The following is a 19,525-nucleotide window of genomic DNA, read 5'->3' as shown; positions in this document are numbered from 1 at the left end:
AGCTATCTTTAGCCAAGGTTGCTTCCTTTTTACAACAAATCCAGCACTTCTCTTAACAAGAAAAAAACAAGCTTTAAAGAAACAGGAAGACTCTGTTTTAACTGGTAGATACTCTTGTTTTTTTTCTGTGCTGAGACAGTGACAAATGAGATAGAAACTACTGACTGTTTAAAAATAAACTGTTCCATCTTAAAAACAAATTTATGATCACTTTAAAGCACAGTAAAAATATTTACTTTCAGGATGTTAGTCAAATCCTGAAGTTTTGCAAACAAGCTCTGTAGCAGAGTGTTAATAAGATTGTTTCCTAAACTGATCTAAAAAAGCTTGCTCCTTATTTAATACGTAAGTCATGGTTTATAACAACCTTGATCCGTCTCCTAGCATCACATACTTCTCTATTTGGTAGTTAAACTAGAGATGTTTATCTTCTGTTGGCTAGGAAAGAATCATTACTATTTGCAGTGCATGAATAGTGTAGCTGAAATACATTGTTCGTATCAGTTAATGTTTCTATAGCAAGGTATTTTTTTTTAGGATCTGAAGAAGAATGAATATGATGCCTCCAGAATTGAGCATTGTCTGAATGCAGTGGAGTGGGCTTGTCGAATGCTTCCTTTCTGCAGGTTCATGAATGCTGAAGAATTAGTTCAGGATGTAATTTTGAGTCTGCTTGGAGAATTGCCACCCGTGAAAAAGGTAAAAGACATTAAAGCTAGACCAAAAGCAATGGAGATTATCACAAATATTTCTTCTCCTTGTAAAATCTACTAGTTAGACTTCCTAGAAGTATAAATTCTATTGGAAATGCTACCTTATTTATATTTTTGCTACTTTAAAAGACAGTTTATTTTGTGCAGGTGGCAGAGATTTTTGTAAAAGCATTTCCTAATCCTGAAGATATAAGAGTTCCACTAAGAGATAAATATCATGGACTTCAGCAGCGACTGAGACACAGTATTGTTAAAGGTAGTGTGCATCCTTCTTCACAAAATATTAAACAAACTTTCCTTTTTTTCACCCCAAGTATTAATTGACTTGTGACAATACCTTCTGTCACACCATCCATGTAAAACAATTACAGTTTTCAGCTAGACAACTTTGAGAGAGTTCTGTGGCAAATTCTGCATTTTCTTTCTGATTATGTCTGCGCCCATAATAGAATATCATGACTTCCAAGTTGGTGATGTTTCATCACTTAATCAGTTTCTGTCTGTATTTCTAAATGGCTATAATCTATGACAATTAGAAGTTTCATCTTCTCAACTTGAGAGAATTATTGAGATGTGGAAGTTTGCTTTTAAAATCTCTTGGTTTTTTTTCTTTTGGTAGGTTCTGAAAGTGAAGAAATTATGTCTGTTGTTATACAGGCTACTGAAAAAGTGAGAATGAAGGCCTTGAGACATGTAATAAAGAACATAGGCCCTATAGAAATTAATATTTGGGAGCCGGCAGAAGAGAGAGCAGCAAATGATGAACACTGTTACGACCGATTCTCATTAGGCACTAGTCTAAGCAGAAGCACACTTACTGATCTTGGGAATCCTCAGGTATATAGTGATGCTGACACAGCAGATGCACTTTCTGATGCTTTGTTTGCTGAAGAAATGAGAGCTCAAACACCTTCACTCCAAAGGTATGAAAAGAATTGCAGCAGAGATCTTCCTATTTAAATTAAAAAAACAAAATGGAAAAAAGTTGTCTCTTCCTGTTTAAATAATCTTTTCACTGAACTGGATAATTGTCACATTGGATAATTTATCAAATAACAGAATTAAAAATTTATCAAATCTTAGAATGACAATGTTACATCAGTTACTCTGTGACTGATACGTTCTTGAAGTGTAATATCAGCTATGATGACATTCATATATGATAGGTACTACTGAGTTACTGTCTGTGTAAAAACTGTGGATTTTGAATTTGATTAATTTGCCACTTTAATTATTAATGTATTAATACATAAAGTGTTCCTGTAAGTTTGAGGTTGTTCCCATTTTTAGCAGTGGGAGGTAAAGGAGCTAGTGTTGCATTTACTCATTTTTTCATGTAATTCTTCTAACAATGGATTTTGGTATTAACAGTACTTACGTTTGTTGTTTACAGGGATAATGAACATCAGAGACAAGGTGAAATAGGCAGTAAAATTACCACAAGCAAGATAAAAGCTTTTAACTGGAAAACGAAGCCTGAAGACAAAGTATGTGGAGAAGATGTGCATAATCAATGTATTATACCTGTGGTTGGTGAATGGGAATTTGAACGTGATGATGATGAATATGTAATTTTTTTAGAACTCTTCTTGAGTTACGTTCTTGAGAGAGACCTGGTGAACTACAGTGACCTTGGAATTCCATTTCTTACTAGCTTTTCTGGACTTCTTCGAGAACATGAGTTAAACTCTCTCTTTTTTGATGTTCATACAACACTAAAACGTCGACAAGGCAAAACTAGGAGCCAAAGTGTGTTTAGAGCAGGTTCTTGCTATACTGTCACCCTGGCATCTTGTAATCCTGAAACGCCATCTGTCTGTAATGAAAACCAAAATAATTCTGAAAATCAAGCCATTTTACGGTCCACTCTGCAGATAACAGAACCTTCTGTGTGTACCCTAATGAAAGGATTTAATGATGGATTATTTGGTTTAAAACGCAGGTCCACTTACAGAGCTCAGAGTGACAATCAAGTCACTGTTGAATCAGCAAGCCAGACATTTCCTAACCATACTTTCTCAAGCCTGCAAACTCAGGCAACTTATAAGTACATTTGCAAAACTATTGGTATGGTTGATACTGTACCAGGAGAGCAACTACCTGTAGAATTGACGGGTAAGTTGAGCAATATTGCAAAATTGCTTGAGTGGATGATCAGATGGTCCGATAAAAGACTGCTCTGCAGTTCCAATAAACAAGATTCCTTACAAGAAGTTCTCCCAATGATACATGTGAAAACATCAGCGGCTGCTGTCCTTACTTCTTTGTGGCTGTTAGAACAATTATATGGAGGTGGATCTCAAAAAAAGAGCATAAAATGTAAGGTAAGAAAGAGGATAAGTGTGTCAGTGAAATGGTGAGTTATCACACATCTTTTACCTCATAGTTCTGTTCTCAGTAAAGCCTGGAATATTGATTAATAGCCTTTCCTTTAATTGTTGCTAGGAAAAGGGAAATGTTCCAGGAATACTGGAATTCTGTATGTAGGAAGACTTTGGTTGGAGATAAAAGTCTCTTTGGAAGTCCTGTTCAAAAGCTAACTCATTTATCTAGATACTAAGTTATTTGACCAAATTCCTAGAAATTTAGCTTCTGTGTCTAGTTTTAACCATTAACTTTGAAAAAGCTAGTACTGGAGATAGGAGTGTGTTAAGACAAAGAATTAGTTTCTCTGGGGTTACTTAGTTTAGATTCACTCGTCTTTGAGGACACAGCAGATACAGTCTGACTTGAGTACTTAAACTAGTTAAGATTGGTGAAAAGTGAATTCTGAATTTCTAACTAGCAGTATTGCAAAGAATTGGAGAATGTGTGTTAATATAAAAGGTCTCCAGAAGAACCTGATGAGTATGGCTTTGTATTTAGGTACACCTAGATCATTGATCCTCTAATTAACTTTGCATGAAAGGCTTTGAGGGGAGAAGGTTGTGGAGGTTTTTTTGAGGATTTTTTTCTCCCAATTAAGAGATTTTTGTCTTGGTTTGGGGGGGTATTCTCAGTTTTCTGACAAGTGCCACCTGTATCTTACTTAGAACTTACTGAAGAAATTTTGTGTGTACATCTAAGTGCATGGCGATGTATGGCTTTTTGCCACTTACACTATCTTCAGTAATAATTTTAGAGTTTTGTATTGAGTGTGATGAAGGCCAAATCTAATTATATATCTTTGTACAGAGAATATTATCACACAGTGTCTTTGACAACTTATACTCAATTGACTATGACAAATCTCTTTTAATTTTGTATTTTTTTTCAGATAATTCAGAGGACCATACCTTCATTTAATGCAAAAAGGGGTGAAACTTAGGTTCCATAGCAACTGTGAATCCAGAATTTCTGAGCTCTATAATAGAGAAAAGGGGTGAAGTTAAGCATAAACATACTGTATGAAGTTGTTGAGTTTTTTTTAGAGTATTGTGTTTTTTTGGTTGGTTCGTTGATTGTTGGTTTTTTGTTTGTTTTTTCTTTTAAACAAATTTTATTTGTCATTATTAATAGAGTCCGGATAATCAAAATTTAAAAGAATTTGCATCTCTATCAGAAGCACAGTCTAGGACAGAGAAAGAAAGTAGTACAGATGAAGGCTCTTCCATACTGGCCAATCCTTCTGTTGATGTCCAGAGCGTACAAGCCTATGATGATCTTTCTGAAACTGGTTTGGGGTAACTTACCTTTGTTTAACCTGAGAACTGTAATTGGTCATAATTCCTCAGCTAAGAGCATGTAAGCATGAAGAGTTCTGCTGTTAATACATGTTGTATACATGTTTATTTTTGAGTGCAAATTCAAATTCATGTATATTGGTTACAGCTGCATGAAGCAGATTAAATATTCTTTGTCAGCAGTTGTACCTCTAGCTAGAAAACAATGTGGCTGTTGCATATGAAGTGAACTGTACATGGTTGTTTGTAGACTTGGTGATGTGGAAATAGAACGTAAATTTCTGATAAAATGGGTATCATGGTTTTCTCAAAGGATTCATAAAACTTTCACTCTTTAGTATAATTTTCTTCATGTTGAGAAGAGAGTTCACAGTGTTAAAACTGGATAGGTAATCTAGCTATGCTCATATTGGTGCAGAAAAACAGATGGAAAGAGAGTAAATATTTTGTGAATGTCTTACACAGTTTGATGGTGGAAATGTCTTTTGTGGCATTTCTCTTTATCTTCTGCTACACTGAAGAGGCAAAAAATCTTTGGTATTAGTATTCTGAGATACTACTGTGTATCTTCTCTCACAAGATTTTTTTTTGTTTTATAAAGGAAGTTTCAGTGAGGGAGATAAATGTAATCTAAAAATAGTATTAGTCTTGGTTTAAGGGAAATTCAGACAGAAAATTTGGATGAAGATTGATTATTGCACAGTAGTGTTTATTTTACAACTACGCATTAGCCTGCAGTTTGAGAAGAACAGTATACTTAAACTAAGATACTTACATTATTTCTATTGTTAATTATCTTTCGTAATTCAAATTACCAGAATGTTTGCAAAGTCAAAATATTTAAATAAGAAGGAACTTAAGCATGGGAATTATTCTGTACCTCATGTGATTGAAGATGATAATGAAGTGGGACCATTTGTTCAGAAGACAGATACAACATCAAATCTAGGTTTGTTTTTACGGTAGATCATTTTACTATGCTCTGACATTTAAGACAGTAGGAGTTTTGCCTGAATAGGAATATATGTCTGTTTTTTTTATTTAATAAAAAAATGAAATATTTTTTTATTGTTCTGCTGAAATTATTATTATATAGGTTTTATAACTAAATTTTATACAGTTGCTTTCTCAAGATTGATGTTTTACACCATAATGTGTATTTGCTGTAGAGATAAGACAATATATATTAATGTATGTCATTCTTTCATTTCTTTTCATTCAAAAGTATCAATGCAACTGTGTAAAATAGGATTTGAAAATTTCAAGAGCTGAGTATGCATAAGTTGTTTATCATATTCCTGCTGTGAAAATAAGCTTTTTTTTTTTTTCTTTCACATGTCTTTATCATTACTAGTCAGAGCAGAAATTTCAGATTTTCTGAGACATTGCTCAATCCCTTTCTCTTTGTGGGAAGGGAAAATGTAGGCTCATTTGATCCGTTGACAGAAATCACGTAACAGTGCTGTATGTCATGTGGTTTTCTGACGTAGAGTAATTGTGCTTATTTTGTAGAGTTTTTTGAGGAGCCATATGAAACTCCAAAGAGCTCCAATAGCTCTGTCAAAATCAAACCTGTGGAACATCAAAGAGGAAAGGCAAGTTACTGTCTCTTGCATGGAGTAGGAGATTATTATGAATGCTCTTTTCAAAATACCCTGAATTCCTCAATACAAGTAATTGAGGGCTTAAAGCATTTAGGATTGGTTCTTTTTTCCCCTGCTTCAATCAGTGATAAAAATCACAAATAATTAAATAGTAGTAAAGTGAGATGTGCTGTGAGCCCTTTTGAAAACAAATTCACTGTTTGTAAAACTACAGATATGCCTAGATGCACAGTACATACAATTACATGTAAATTACATGAAATTACATTAAATAGTGTATAACACCGCAAATAAATATATAAGATTATGCACACACATATAAAAAAGCAGGTAAATAAAAAAAATAAATTGGGTTTTCTGCATTTTCATCTTTATCAAAGAGGTGTGAGATTAGCAGAGTGTTTTTCCAGGATACTTTATGGATATAAATTTCAAAATGAAAAATCATAATAGTGGCTTAGAAAGAAAGATTCCCAGATGGATCATTAGGCTGTCTCTTTATTTCTGATCTGTAGCTGTGCTCTGACAAGTATGTAATTTTGGTTATTTTTCAGTCATATTTTTTTCGAGTGGCTGATAATCAAAAGTATGTCTGCCTTAGGCTGGTAATACTTCATTGAAGCAGAAGGTTGATATAAAAATTTACAAGTCCATATGCATATTTTTATATTCCAGCAGATCTCCTTTTCAGAAGTAGATAATCCCCAGGAAGATCAGAATGTGGCAAAAACAACAGAAGGGAAGGCTGAAGAGAATGTGTGAGAGACATTTTTTTTTTTTTAGTTTCTCTTTTAACTTTAACAAAGCTACTTTAAATTTTTAGGCAAAACTCAACACACAAAAAAATTGAAGTCATCTATTTCACATATTGAAATACAAATTTCACAATACAAAATGCTGGCTGGATGAGCAATTATTTAATAGTGATTAAATTAAAGAGGCATGATTTGGGGAATGTGTATGTTATATCTGGGGAAACAATAGAGAATAACTGGAAAAGCGTTCAGATGCACAGTTCATTCTTCATAGCTGGAATAGGGGCAGCATTTTCAGGCTAAAGACAGGTGGGGATCTCTTACTCTAGGAATTTTTAACAGTTAATTTGTTACATGATACAGAAGAGAGCGTGGTGTCTAGGAGCAGAAGGTGAGATAAAAATGGATATGGGCAGTAAACTTGTTAGCGCCTGAAAGGAAGAAGGAGGTATTTTGTACAATTTAAAAATTTACTTCATTGTGATATTTTTAAAATTTTGTTCTGAAATATGTTTACATTTATAAAGGTGTATGAAATTACAGGAAAGGTCCATAAACCTGTTAGACAAACCATCTTTTGAACAGAATACTGTTCATGTGATTTCTCCAGAGTTTTCCAAGGGAAGAAACTTTGTATTCTGTAAACACGGAGTTCATCATGTTTATCATACAGAATCTTGGTCTTTAGAAATTTTTTCATTTGTTTTAATCACAGAAAAGTATCAACCTATTTTTACCATTTCAGTTAGCTTTCTTCTTGATTCCACTAAATTTGTAGTACTGCAAACTTTTCCTCTGATATACAGTGCCTGAGTATTTTAATGTTCAGAAAATCTGAATAATTGTGATGGCACATAAATAAAAATTCCTGTGTATATATAGTGTTTATGAAAGCATTTTAAATGGAAGGACTTATCCTGTACTGTTTTAAAGTGGTGTATTTTTTATTTTGAGAGAAACAAAAATAACTGCACATATGATACCCAAGGATTTCTTATGATACTGGCTTTTCTTTTTCAGGAATGCAGATTGTAATGATATTAACAGCATTGCTTAAATTGGATTTTTCTCTTCTTTTGTCAGCTCAGATCAACTTCTTTTTTCCCTCATGTTTGTGTTGAATAAACAGAACCTTTTCAGTGCTTTTGTTTGAGTTGGTTCCTTATTGCTAGGGAGATAAAGCACAGATGTCAATATTTGCCAGTTCAGATTGCAGTATAACACGGTAGTCGAAGCAATGCAGATCAGTATAGCTCTGATACACAACAAATTATTGTAGCATTTACAGTACTTGTTTTTTCTTTCTTTGTAGCATGACTGATGTTGTCACTGGCACCATTTCTCACTTGTTTTCTTTAGAAAAAGATGCAGCAGTTCCCAGGTAAGATAAACCTGTAATATTTTGTAAAATAAGAAGTGGACTATCCCTGATAAATTTTCAGGCTAAAGTAACATGATACAGAGGTTTCATTACAAAGTATTTGCAGATATAGTATATTGTACCTTCAAGCAGTAGTATTAAGTGGCATTTGCTGAAATATTTTTGTACTGTAATCATTGAGGATAATATACTCTTAATTCTTGTGCAGACTATCACATGAATCAAACAGGTTAACTCAGAACTACCAGATTTCGAGAGAATACTTTTGTTTCCTAGTTCCAGACAGGGTCATTGTATGTATAGAAGGTACATTGTTGTGTAAAACACTGAAACAGTAGCATAATAGACCTATTCATATTTTAATTAAATTATTAAAATATATATGTCATACAGTAACTGCTAGATACACATAAATATATATTATATTTCTATAAACAGAGAATGTTGGAATTGGGAAAATGAATCAGGAGTTAATCTCAGACTTTCACTTCTAGAATGGTATTCTACGATCTCTTTCCATTTAGAGGAAGATCTGAACTGTACATCACTTTGGATTCCATTTACATGTCTCTAATCTCATTTCCTTCTTAAGTTTTTCATGTCAGCTTGAAAAAAAAGTAAAATTCTCAAAGTTTTAGGCTTTGGGGCCATGTTTACACATTCTGTCTTCCAGAAGATTTCCTGTGCCTGTTCACGCACATTGCATACCCAAAACCTTTTCAGTCTTGCTCATTAGCCACTGCTTTATGCTTATGTTTCTTCACATGATTGGAAGTCATCCTGTTCAGTTGCAAGAAATACTCCAAAAGTTGCCTGTAATATAGCAATGCTAGCATTTTTCTTAAATAGAGAAATGTCTTTTGGGGCAATTTCTGTTGATGCAGGTAAAGTCATCATTCAGTTTCTTTGTAACTTAATGTAAATTCTAACAATCTCTTCTTCACTTAAGGACTTAACTACTTAATAGTCTTTACCTACTGAAATATCTAATTATCTCTGAGAAAATTCAATATATTGTATCATCTGGTACAAATTATTTCAGTTGTTTTCTGATCTTAAATTTTGTTACTGATTTTCAGTTCCAAATATATAAAGCCGCATTCAGTTATTTAAATAAAAGTTAATATGCTGTTTCTCTTACTCCAGTTAATAATGTCCTTCTCCGTTTTCCATCAGCTATTTGGTTTTTCAACTAACCTGTTCTCTTTCTGTCATATCATTGTTTTCTGCCTGTATATCTAGTGAAGATAATATTTCAGATATCCTCGTGACAAAAATACTGGGTAGAACTTACATCTTTGCTACTGTTTTTAATTCAGTATATTAGGGAGTATTAGGAAAAAGATATCGTACATACTGTCCAGTCAAAACTGTGCAGTGTTAATTACTAAATTGTTCCTAGAGATTAATTAAGCTTTAGAAAAATTAAGGTATCTTTAAAATTTTCTGGGTCAATTTAAGGCAACCTCAGGTAGGTGTTCTGCCTATGAGTGTTTTTCATAGTTTTGTTCTTTTCCTTCTTAAGTAATACAGATATTTCTTTAAGTGATGATCAGCCTTCTCAGACTGTTGTGTCAACTATGTCAAGCGTTGCCTCTGCTACTTCTATTTTTGCAAAGAAGCAAGAAGTCAAGGAAAAAGTCCCTACAGAAGAGAAATTAAACTCATCAGGAACTGTCAGGCAGATGCTCCAAGATGAAATGTTTAAGTTAGTTCAGGTGAGAGAATCTTGTTATTGAAAATAGTTTTTACAGTATACAAACTATGCTATTTAAAACAACAGAGATAGTGACTGGTTTAAATGTATTCTGTGTGTAGTTCTTCAGAACTTACGAGTTCCACATAAACTACTGTGGACTTACTTTAGACTTAACTGTTACTTCTGACTCAAGAAAATGAGTAATAATAAAAATTTGAGTGTGTTTAATTTCGCAGAATTCAGTGTGTTTTAATTGGGAAAATTCTGAAGCTGTGATAACTTTGCAGCTATACTAAGATTTATTTTTTTTCTTAGTACCTTGAGACAGTTTTATGTGACCTTGAACTTACTCAAACTTCACAAAAAGGTGAAGGAATTTGTCTTACTTTAGCAAGTATTTAATGTGTCTTAAAGTCCAGTACAATAAACAATCATACAAGTGAATCACTATTAAAACTTCAAGATGTTTCTTATTTTGTTACCTATACTAACAGGATGATGAGCAGGTTATAATATAGCCTAGACAGAATTTTTGCTAAGATTCCTTTTGTTTACAGTGTTAACTTTGTGTGTGTTTATCCAGCTACAGCAAATCAACTTCCTGAGTTTAATGCAAATAGTACAATCATCCTTTGCCAGCCTGCCAAATGTGCAACAAATTTTGCAACAGCATCAATCTGTTCACCTGGAAGGAGGCCAGCCTGCACACACTGCAGAAGGCAATGGCTCTCTGAAAACACAAGTGCCTGTTCAAGAAGACAAAGGAAAACCTGGTCAAAAGAGCTCTGATTTTCAACTAAGGAATAGTTCAAGTGATGAAAGCAACAATGGCTATATGAAAGTAGGTATATCAAAGTGTTGTTTATGAAGACTGTTTTGTATGTCTGACATGTTATCTGTCCTGCTAAAATATGAAATATTTTTGTAGTGATTGCTATAGGCCAAAAAGATATATAAAATTCTTGTGCATATTTAGTGCATGGTTGCTACATCAAGGTACTTGTAAATGCTGGTTTGTTCACTTTCCTGATTTAGAATCATCTGGATGTGAATGTTTCTTCAGGCCTGTTAGAAAATCACAACAAAGAAGCGGGATTTATGCCACCATGTCAAGGTTTTCATTCTTCAGCACCTACTAAACCATTCCATCTCCTAGCTCCTTCCACAGACATCCAGAAAAGACCAAAGTTTTTCCCTGTTGAAAAAAAAATGCACCACTCAAATGGATTTCCTTTGCTTAAGCTTGAATCAGGTTATCTTTGCAAACCAGCATTTTTACGTCCAATTGAAATGTCACCAGCTTTTGCCAGACCACCGCCAGTACCACGAGTGGCTTGGAGTTCATCAGATTCCTCATGGAATCATCAGTCGGCAATCACACCAAGAAGGAGTAAGGCAAAAGAAGATTTCAGTATGGGTAGATATGACCCTGAGATCCCGAGGCAGATGCATGGGGAAGGAAAAAGATGGGCAGAAGCAGTGCGTAAGGCACCTCCCAAACATCTGAATCTAGATCAGTTTGAAAGACAGCAAGAAGTTTCACCTCAGCAGCAATTCTTTGCAAATGTAAATATGGGCAAAGCATTGATCACCCAGAACCTGGCTGGTATTCCACTGTTGCACCTGCAACTTGAACAAGTACCTAGAGTTCCACCAGTTGTAAGGCAGCCAATCCCTACTACTTTATTACCTTTTAAACTTGCAACAAAGCAGACTGACTGCAGAGAAACACTACAGCACACAGGAATATCGTTACTCCATGCTAATTTACCTCAAAAAAAGAAGGTACTGGATTTAATAATATGTTTTTCTAAACTGTAGGGGTTTATAGTTTTCTTATTTCTTACTCATCAAAAGTAAGTTAATGTTTCCAGACTATGGAACGTGGAAGCATTTGACACAGCTGCCAGAAGGGGTCTGTAACTAAGGTATCTGTTTATTGGCATGTCAATATTAGGCATGGTGCAAGCTTGGAAATGTTTTTAATGATGTTAGATTGATTCCACATTCCATTATCTATCAAAAGTCACATGAATTAGTAATGAATATAGGATTTTTTTTTTCTAAAAAACTGCATAATATTTATACGACAAAACCCAGTTCCGTTGTTTGCAGAAATATAAGTAGAATTATTTCCAGAAATACAAAGAATGCAGTAAGGAATTCTCTTTTTTTAAGGGCAGAAATGGAATGCTAAAAGGATTAGTAAGAAAACCTTACCTTTAGATTCAAAATTTGATGTTTTGAGAAGTGTTCTAATAGACATATGCATTCCAGTTGAAAGGAGTGGAAATGATTTTCCTTGAAAGGTGCTCCTTCAGTCCTTCTGTACATTGCATGGTTCCTGCCATCATCCTCAACTACATACATTAGAAATGCAAATATTAGTGAAATATGTTCTGTGAAGAAAATTCATATAGAATCGTAGGGTAATTTGGGTTGAAAGGGACCTTTGAAGGTCATCTAGTCCAACCCTCTTTTTGCTTACTTTCAGAATATAGTTTACACACGTACACATTCATTGCAATTCTGGTCTGATGCTGTTCATGTTACATTTTCACTTTCTAAAACAGCTATGGGAGTGATATTTGTATAACTGAGATCCAAAATTTTCATCCAATCTGACAGGCGTCCCCCTCCTGTTTTGTGCATCATTGTTTCATTTTGCTTCTTTCTCTCTCTGAATACTCTCAGGCACCAAAACTCATTCCACTTCAAGATCTTATTGCATTTGAGCAATGCCACCAGTATGATACTGTGCCCAGTACTTCCTTTGGACAAGACCGAAGTGAACCCATCCAGTTACTAAAAACTGATGTTGAACCATTTGAACTAAGAATGCAGAATAATAGAAAAAGGCAAGCCAACTTTTAAAGTGGGTCTTTATCTTGAAACACTTACAGGTAACCTGTATGTTCTAGCTTTGAAATCAGTGGGAGTTTTTACAGAAGCTTCAAGTAAAGTGGAGGAGAAAAAAAAAGTAAATATTAATAAAGATTCAGTGGGAGAAGTTTAGCATTAGGTTATGAAGGGGCTGTTGCTGCTACCAGGCTGATAGGAAGAGGTTTCAAGAGGAATGATTTACATGCCTGGTACCTGTGGTTTGTGGCTGTTTGCTAGATACTGTTTATGAAGTGCTTTGCTGCTTACCCAGTGAATCCCAACAAGCTACTATCTGCACTGTCATCACTGTATTAATTTTTGGCAAGGGTTATTCACTTTCAGTATAAATCAAAATACAGGCTCTGTTTCTGAATTGGTTGTCTTTTCCATCTTTATTTCATTATACATTTCTTAACAGCAATATTTCTTAGAAAATGAGAGGTACTTTCATTGTTTCAGTGCTGTTCTTTGTATTTAATATGTTGACAGACGAAAGAGGCGTGATAAGATACAAATGAAAGAGAAGGAGGAAAAGAAGAAACAAAGTGTGTCCTTCCGCTCAGATGACTCTATCATCAGTATCAGTGATTCAGTGATGGCTGTTGAATCAGGGACTGAGGTATACAAAAATATTTTTTTTATTTTCCATTCAAGTATTAAGTAGAAAGAAAGAAGCGGGAAACTGTAAACCAAAACAATTGTGTAAATCTCCTTCAGGCTTTAGCCTAGAGACACTGTATGTCTTGCATTTCCTGTAAAGAAGAGATTTGTTTTTTATGAAATATTCCAAGGTTGCTTTTGTTCTGCCTGGGACATTAACATAGCTATTTTGGTAGAATATTTGGGTGTATGTACATTTAAAATGAATATACACACAAACACTAATTGCTTAAATAAATAAATAAGTAAATAAATAAATATTTAGCCTAGCAGTGGTAGAGCAGATGACCCAGACTTTACTCTTTTCACATGATGTTAAATTGTGACAGTACAAGAGTGAGTATGGGGAGCATGAGGTCTCAGTTTTCTCTCAGCTGAGAAACTGAGAAGGGTCTTCATCAAGCTGGGTTTTGATTTATGGAGCTCTACTGTTTGCCTAGGCTTTTCTGCTATCTTTTCACATATTTGGGGGTTAACCTTGGAAGTATCAGATTTCAAGCTGGAACACTACCAGATTAAAACCTACTCAGGAGCATCAGGCTCTATGAGCCTCATCAGACACGGGAGATGTTAATTATAGGACAGCAGAGAAGTTTGTTACTGCAGATGACCTCAAGGTACATATGGTTAAGAATGGTACATAATCAGTAATTCCACTAAGTTGGAATGGATCAGAAGTATTAAAAAAGGGAATTAAGAAAAGTACATTATAATGATCCTCCCCCAGTCTTTACTAAAACGGGGTAAGAAAGCTTTTAATTGGCATTGGAACTATTTTTTAAGATAATTATTTTTCTTCTTATATTAGGAACAAGAAGCAAAATCTACCTCTTACCTTCAAGATCCGTTTTTCATTTCAATGGGCAAGTACAAATCTTCTTAATGCTTTGTGTGCTTGAATAAACTAAGTCAAGGAACAGAAGTTTGTTAGATTTCAGAGGAAAACCCTGCAGTCATCAAGGTGTTAAAAAACTCAAGTTGTGCAGTTGGTGGGCCATACAGTGTGATGGCTTGTGAGATCTTTCCCCAGAACATGAGCAAAACCTTTCAGGATGTACAAGAGATACTCAGTTTTTTTGGGGGGGACAGTCAGTTTTTGAGTTATTGGTGTGGAGAGAGATGCATGCAAATTTAAGATCTTTTATCAATTATCTGTAAGTTCAGGAAAATTCTCATGAACATTATAGAAGTATGTTAGGTTCTTTTAAAAATCAGTGATAATCTTGCATTTATGTTTATAAACAACAGACTTCACGAAATAATATCAGTATGCTGAGTGAATTTCAGCAACTATGGCTCGCAGTGACTACGTTCATGTGATTTATGTTAATATGATTTATCAGAAGAATGCTGTAAATAATGATTTTAAATTCTAAATAATTTGGTTTTGAAATATATTTATTTTATTATAATTTTGTCTACTTACAATATAACTCCTTTGAAAGAAACTGAATGTTTACGATATTTCTAGCTTGCAAAATAAAAACAGTGCCTATAGAAAGATTTGCTTCTTTAGCACAATATTTAGTCCTATCAAAGGACAAAATGCAAGCCATTCTCTGAAGTCTGGCATTAGAAGAAATACTGGCTGGCAAATCTCTATAGAAACACCAATAAAGAAAGAAAGGTATTAATGTCAAATATTTCTCCCTTTTTAAAATACGAACCAAATTGTTATTGTACAACATACTAAAATATCTAATTTAAAAATCACACATCCAGACTAAGCCTCAATATTAATTCAACATAACATTGTAGGTTTTAGCATATTCATACAAGGCAGGTAGTACAGACTTTGCTTAAAATCATTCATGAAATATGCTTAGGGAAAGGTTAAAATTATCTGTCAGAAATGCAAAGAAAAATCTGTTAGAACCCTTAGTGTTGAGTCAGTGTCACTGGTTTTATAGATTTATAGTACTTGCATTATTTGTGGATGCCTATTGTATATTGTCACATTTTAGACACAAAAGGGGAAGCAATTACTGTTTCAGCGTTTCTACATTACGTGGCTTCTACAGGAAAAAAGCCAGCAGAAACTCAAGATGCAAGTACAAGTACTCACCCAGGTAAGTGCTACTGGTGTGGCCTGCAGTAGCCAACTATTTCTGGTATTGCTTCTTGTTAATTAAGTATTTTATCAGTTTCCAATGTGAAGTTTTTAAAGGGAAAAATAGTTTTTCATGCTCCTAACTTTTTGTTTCAAAAAGTATTAAATCAGAAGATACCGATAAATAAGTCACACAATTTTACATTAACATTATGATAAATAAATATATTACTGATGCAGTCATGTAAGAGTCTCCACATGCTTTCTCTGAGTCAGTTCTGCTGTGACTTTCTCTGAAAGCTGATTGTACGTTGGATGGACTTCATCTTTGCATTTCAGACAGTATGTCACTGAAATTATTCCCCTGCCTCTTTCCCCTCAACTTTGGTTGTGAGCTAGGAAGTTAGGAATGTCCATTCAGATAATGCCATCTATGTCTTTACTTTCCTTAAATTCATGCTCTTTTTTTTTTTTAATTTTTTACCCTTATCCAGTGCTCAAATCATATCAGGATGTTGGAGTCAGCGCTGGAAATGAAATTTCTGAACCTCAAAACAACAAGTCAGTCATGTCTCTTCCTGTGTCAGGTGTGGCTTCAGTCTTTCTCTACTTCATTTAGTTTTGTGGAATTATGAAAAAATACTGCTATCTTAACATGGCTTTTGATAATGAGATAGCTTAATGCAGGATATAGGTAAGAGTGTGATAATTTATCTACTTCTCAAAACCAACTGTGAAATAGCTATAATGCAGACTATGAAGAATTTGACTGGAATTCTTCATGGGTGCACTATACCTGTGCTTTTGTTTTCCTTTATGAGGAATTACATTTGTGAATTTTAGCTTGGTTTTAATGCTGCTTAATCTTGGGGAGCTGGTGTTATGTAGTCCAAATGGCTTGATAAGTGGGATGTTGGGACAGATCACTGCTCCACATGAAATCGAGCTGTAGTAGCTCAGCTAATTAAACAGTTCCACGCATAATGGTGAGTTGTGTAATAGCTATGTGCAACGTAACAATGTTCCAGTCTCAAACAGGAATTTTATTCCCAACCAGTCATCTTTTGGGTCAGTTTGTAGAACAAAAACTAGAAGGTAAGTTTGATTTTGGGCTAAGAAAGATTTTTTTTTTTTGTTTTGGTGTTCTCCCCTGTTTTATACATCTTTGATAAATTGTACTATGTGTAATTCAGTAGCTAAGTGTTTTTTCCTGTAGTAACAAATGAGCATATTGACTTTTCCTTTCTTTTAAAATTCAAGTGTTGTTCCATTTGGAAGAATATTTTACTACATCCCATGACTTCTTTGCAGATAGTTTATTGGAGATCTTTCTTGCCAAGTAGTATATATTTGGATCAAGTAAAAATATACTTTTTTAGTATATTCATAAGGGAATTGGAAATGAAAAGCAATTTAGAATGCAGTATGTTGCTCTGGTTTTAATCTTTTGAGTATTTTTCTGCTAATTTGTCACCAAATAGTTTACTAATTTATTGTTAGAAGTGAACATTAAATATATCTATTAAGGTACATTGTCTATTTTTTAAAAGAAATACTTACCAAGCTTTTCTTACCATTTAGAATGCAGACCTGTTTCCAAATAGTTTGTCTCAAATTTCGTGGCTTTAACTCTAAATATAACACTGACTTATTCTTTTCTCATAGGAATGTATAGTGTCTCTGAGATACCAGTACAAGACACATATTTAAACCAGAGATTCCCCACTGATGTGAATGAGACACCTTTGCCATCCTTTCTGTCAGATGCACCTGATTTGGTTAGTGGTCCAATGTACATAATAATTGAAACAAATTTCAAGTGTACTGTCTGTCTTACCTCATGAATTGAGACTTGTCTGGATGAGTCAGTTGTATAAAACTTTAAGGAAGACTGTAGTTATTCTGTCTCCAAAACAAAAAGCCTTTCAATTCAATCTGGTAAGAAGTAAACACAGGAGGTGGTTAATATATGCAAGATACATACCATATAATTCTTCATAAACTTGTTCTTTTTTAGAGTGAACATGAATATATCAGTGTGATTGATATTGAAGACAGTGATATACTTAACAATTTGCCTGTGATACCCGAATCTGCAGAAGAGACAGCTACTGCACAGCAAAATGATAAGCTTGAAATTCCATCTCCTGAAAAACTTGATCACATGATAGCATCTGCTACTAATGCAGTTCCACCTCAGATGCTTCAGAAGAAAGGTAAACTATTTCATATTTAAATCAGAAAAAAAGAGGTATATACTTTCATTGTAATACTGTTATCTCCCACAGAAAGCCTGCAACCTTTCTCCAACTTACCTGCTCTTTTAGCCTCATGCATAAAAATATTTACACATTTAAATTCTTTTGTGATGATTCCTGCTTCCTAAAACATGTGATTAGGTGTAGCACAGCTATGCCTAATTACTTAAATGTTTGCAGGTTTCCACCAACAGTGAAGTTAATTTGGTGCAGTTTTTTGCACCAACATTCAAAGATGTCAGTACATTCTTTTTTTTTTTTTTTCCCAAGACAATCATCTGAAAAATTTATCAAGCCAAGTGCAGAAGGAAGATAAGCCAGATTCTGTGGTAGACAGTGTAACCTGGAACATACTGCATGAAGATGACAGAGCTGCTTCTTCAGGGCTCCCATTCAAAGTAATTGGTAAAGAATACTTTTCCACAAAGCAGCAGGAAATGGATATGCAATTACAGAGATTACAGAACATTACAGAAAATATGGAGGAGGATTTCAGAAATACTAAACAGGTGAGTTCTGGCTGCTAACTTGTGTCTGAAACAATTTATTTCGTAACTTCTTTCAGGTAAAGGCAAAATGTACATCTTGGAATGATATATGTTTACATCTGATTAGTATGTGTTGAGAGAAATCAAGTTCACAGTAACAAGTTCTTTCACTTCTTGTGCTGTATCTGCTGGCTGACATGGTTACATACAATGGACCAAATGCTGTCTGGGATTGTGATTATCTCGGTGAATGGATAGAATACTGAGTGAATGGATAGAATACTTAGTTTCTCTGGAACTGGGAAAATGAAATAGCATAAAAGTTCAATCTGAGCAGTAGATGTTTTTGGCAAAGATTTCTGCAGTTGTACCTCTGCAGTATATGTAACTGTTTCTGGAACCTGTTCCTGTTTATTTCGTAAAATGAGACCCCACCTGCAGTACTACATTCAGTTTCGGGGGGCCCCCAAAACAAGAGAGATACAGAGCTGCCCAAGCAAGTCCAGAGAAGGGCCAAGAATATGATCAGAGGGCTGGAGCACCCCTCCTATGAAGAGAGGCTGAAAGCACTGGGGTTGTTCAGACTGGTGAAGAGAAGAAGTATAAGGATCCAGGTTAAAATCTTTAGTTGAAGTGAACCTACTTGAGCTACTTTGCTTCCTGAACAATTTTACTTGTTTTGAACCAAAATAGGGTACTCCATTAAATTATATACAAGATTATCAGAAAAAAAAATGTATTAAAAGCAAATTTTGCATGAATGTCTGAGGTGCCAGTCTCAGAAGTACCGTGAAAAAAATACCACTGCTTAGTTTTTGGGTTTCATTTATAGCTAGTGAAGATGATAGAAGATTTTGAAATGGCAGCCAGTTCAGACCTTGATGCTCATCCTTCATTCTCTGAAGATGCTAGAGTCAACAAAGACGGTATGTGTTCAGTTAACAGAAGGTTGATTAACTTTTAATTACCACTTAAGTTTAATGTAGTCCCAAAAGGCATCATTGAAATATGCAGAAATATGCAGAAAGTTGAAAGAGAAAGAAAGTCAAAGATAGAGAATATGATTATTATGCATACTACTTCAACAAAAATGCATTTGAAAGTATCTGTGTATTTTGATGTTTTCCAAAACCATAATTCAGCACTTGGTAAAAGGTTTTTAAACATAAGTACATATTTCTGTTGTATCATAAAATCAAATCATGGTGCTTATAAGTGCTTTGCTTGTTGATATTAAAGAATATTATCTTCAGCTTTCATTATATATATAAAGAAACTTTCTCCATGAATCTTCAATGGCTATTTAGTTGTAAAATCTGCTGATTTTAATAAAAGCTTACAGAAGCTGAAGTGTTTGCTAGAGTTGACGTAT

At 34.3% G+C, this 19,525-nt stretch overlaps 1 protein-coding gene across 1 annotated transcript in view; it reads left to right on the top strand.

Moving 5' to 3' along the window:
• CPLANE1 (ciliogenesis and planar polarity effector complex subunit 1) overlaps positions 1 to 19,525 on the top strand; it is a 63,546-nt gene that overhangs the window by 31,058 nt on the left and 12,963 nt on the right. The window contains 21 exon segments of the mRNA XM_031051586.2: positions 538 to 699; positions 861 to 969; positions 1,333 to 1,636; positions 2,107 to 3,037; positions 4,212 to 4,375; positions 5,194 to 5,324; positions 5,888 to 5,970; positions 6,655 to 6,737; positions 8,047 to 8,115; positions 9,641 to 9,833; positions 10,398 to 10,655; positions 10,850 to 11,599; positions 12,509 to 12,672; positions 13,187 to 13,316; positions 14,166 to 14,220; positions 15,322 to 15,426; positions 15,902 to 15,994; positions 17,073 to 17,185; positions 17,425 to 17,623; positions 17,936 to 18,174; positions 18,986 to 19,079. Of these exon segments, the coding sequence (XP_030907446.2) occupies positions 538 to 699; positions 861 to 969; positions 1,333 to 1,636; positions 2,107 to 3,037; positions 4,212 to 4,375; positions 5,194 to 5,324; positions 5,888 to 5,970; positions 6,655 to 6,737; positions 8,047 to 8,115; positions 9,641 to 9,833; positions 10,398 to 10,655; positions 10,850 to 11,599; positions 12,509 to 12,672; positions 13,187 to 13,316; positions 14,166 to 14,220; positions 15,322 to 15,426; positions 15,902 to 15,994; positions 17,073 to 17,185; positions 17,425 to 17,623; positions 17,936 to 18,174; positions 18,986 to 19,079 (4,429 nt within the window).

The sequence above is a fragment of the Melopsittacus undulatus genome, chromosome Z (genome assembly GCF_012275295.1).
Source record: "Melopsittacus undulatus isolate bMelUnd1 chromosome Z, bMelUnd1.mat.Z, whole genome shotgun sequence".
Classification (NCBI taxonomy): domain Eukaryota; kingdom Metazoa; phylum Chordata; class Aves; order Psittaciformes; family Psittaculidae; genus Melopsittacus; species Melopsittacus undulatus.
Note: the sequence above shows the minus strand (reverse complement) of the source record. Positions and strands in the feature narration are given on the sequence as shown.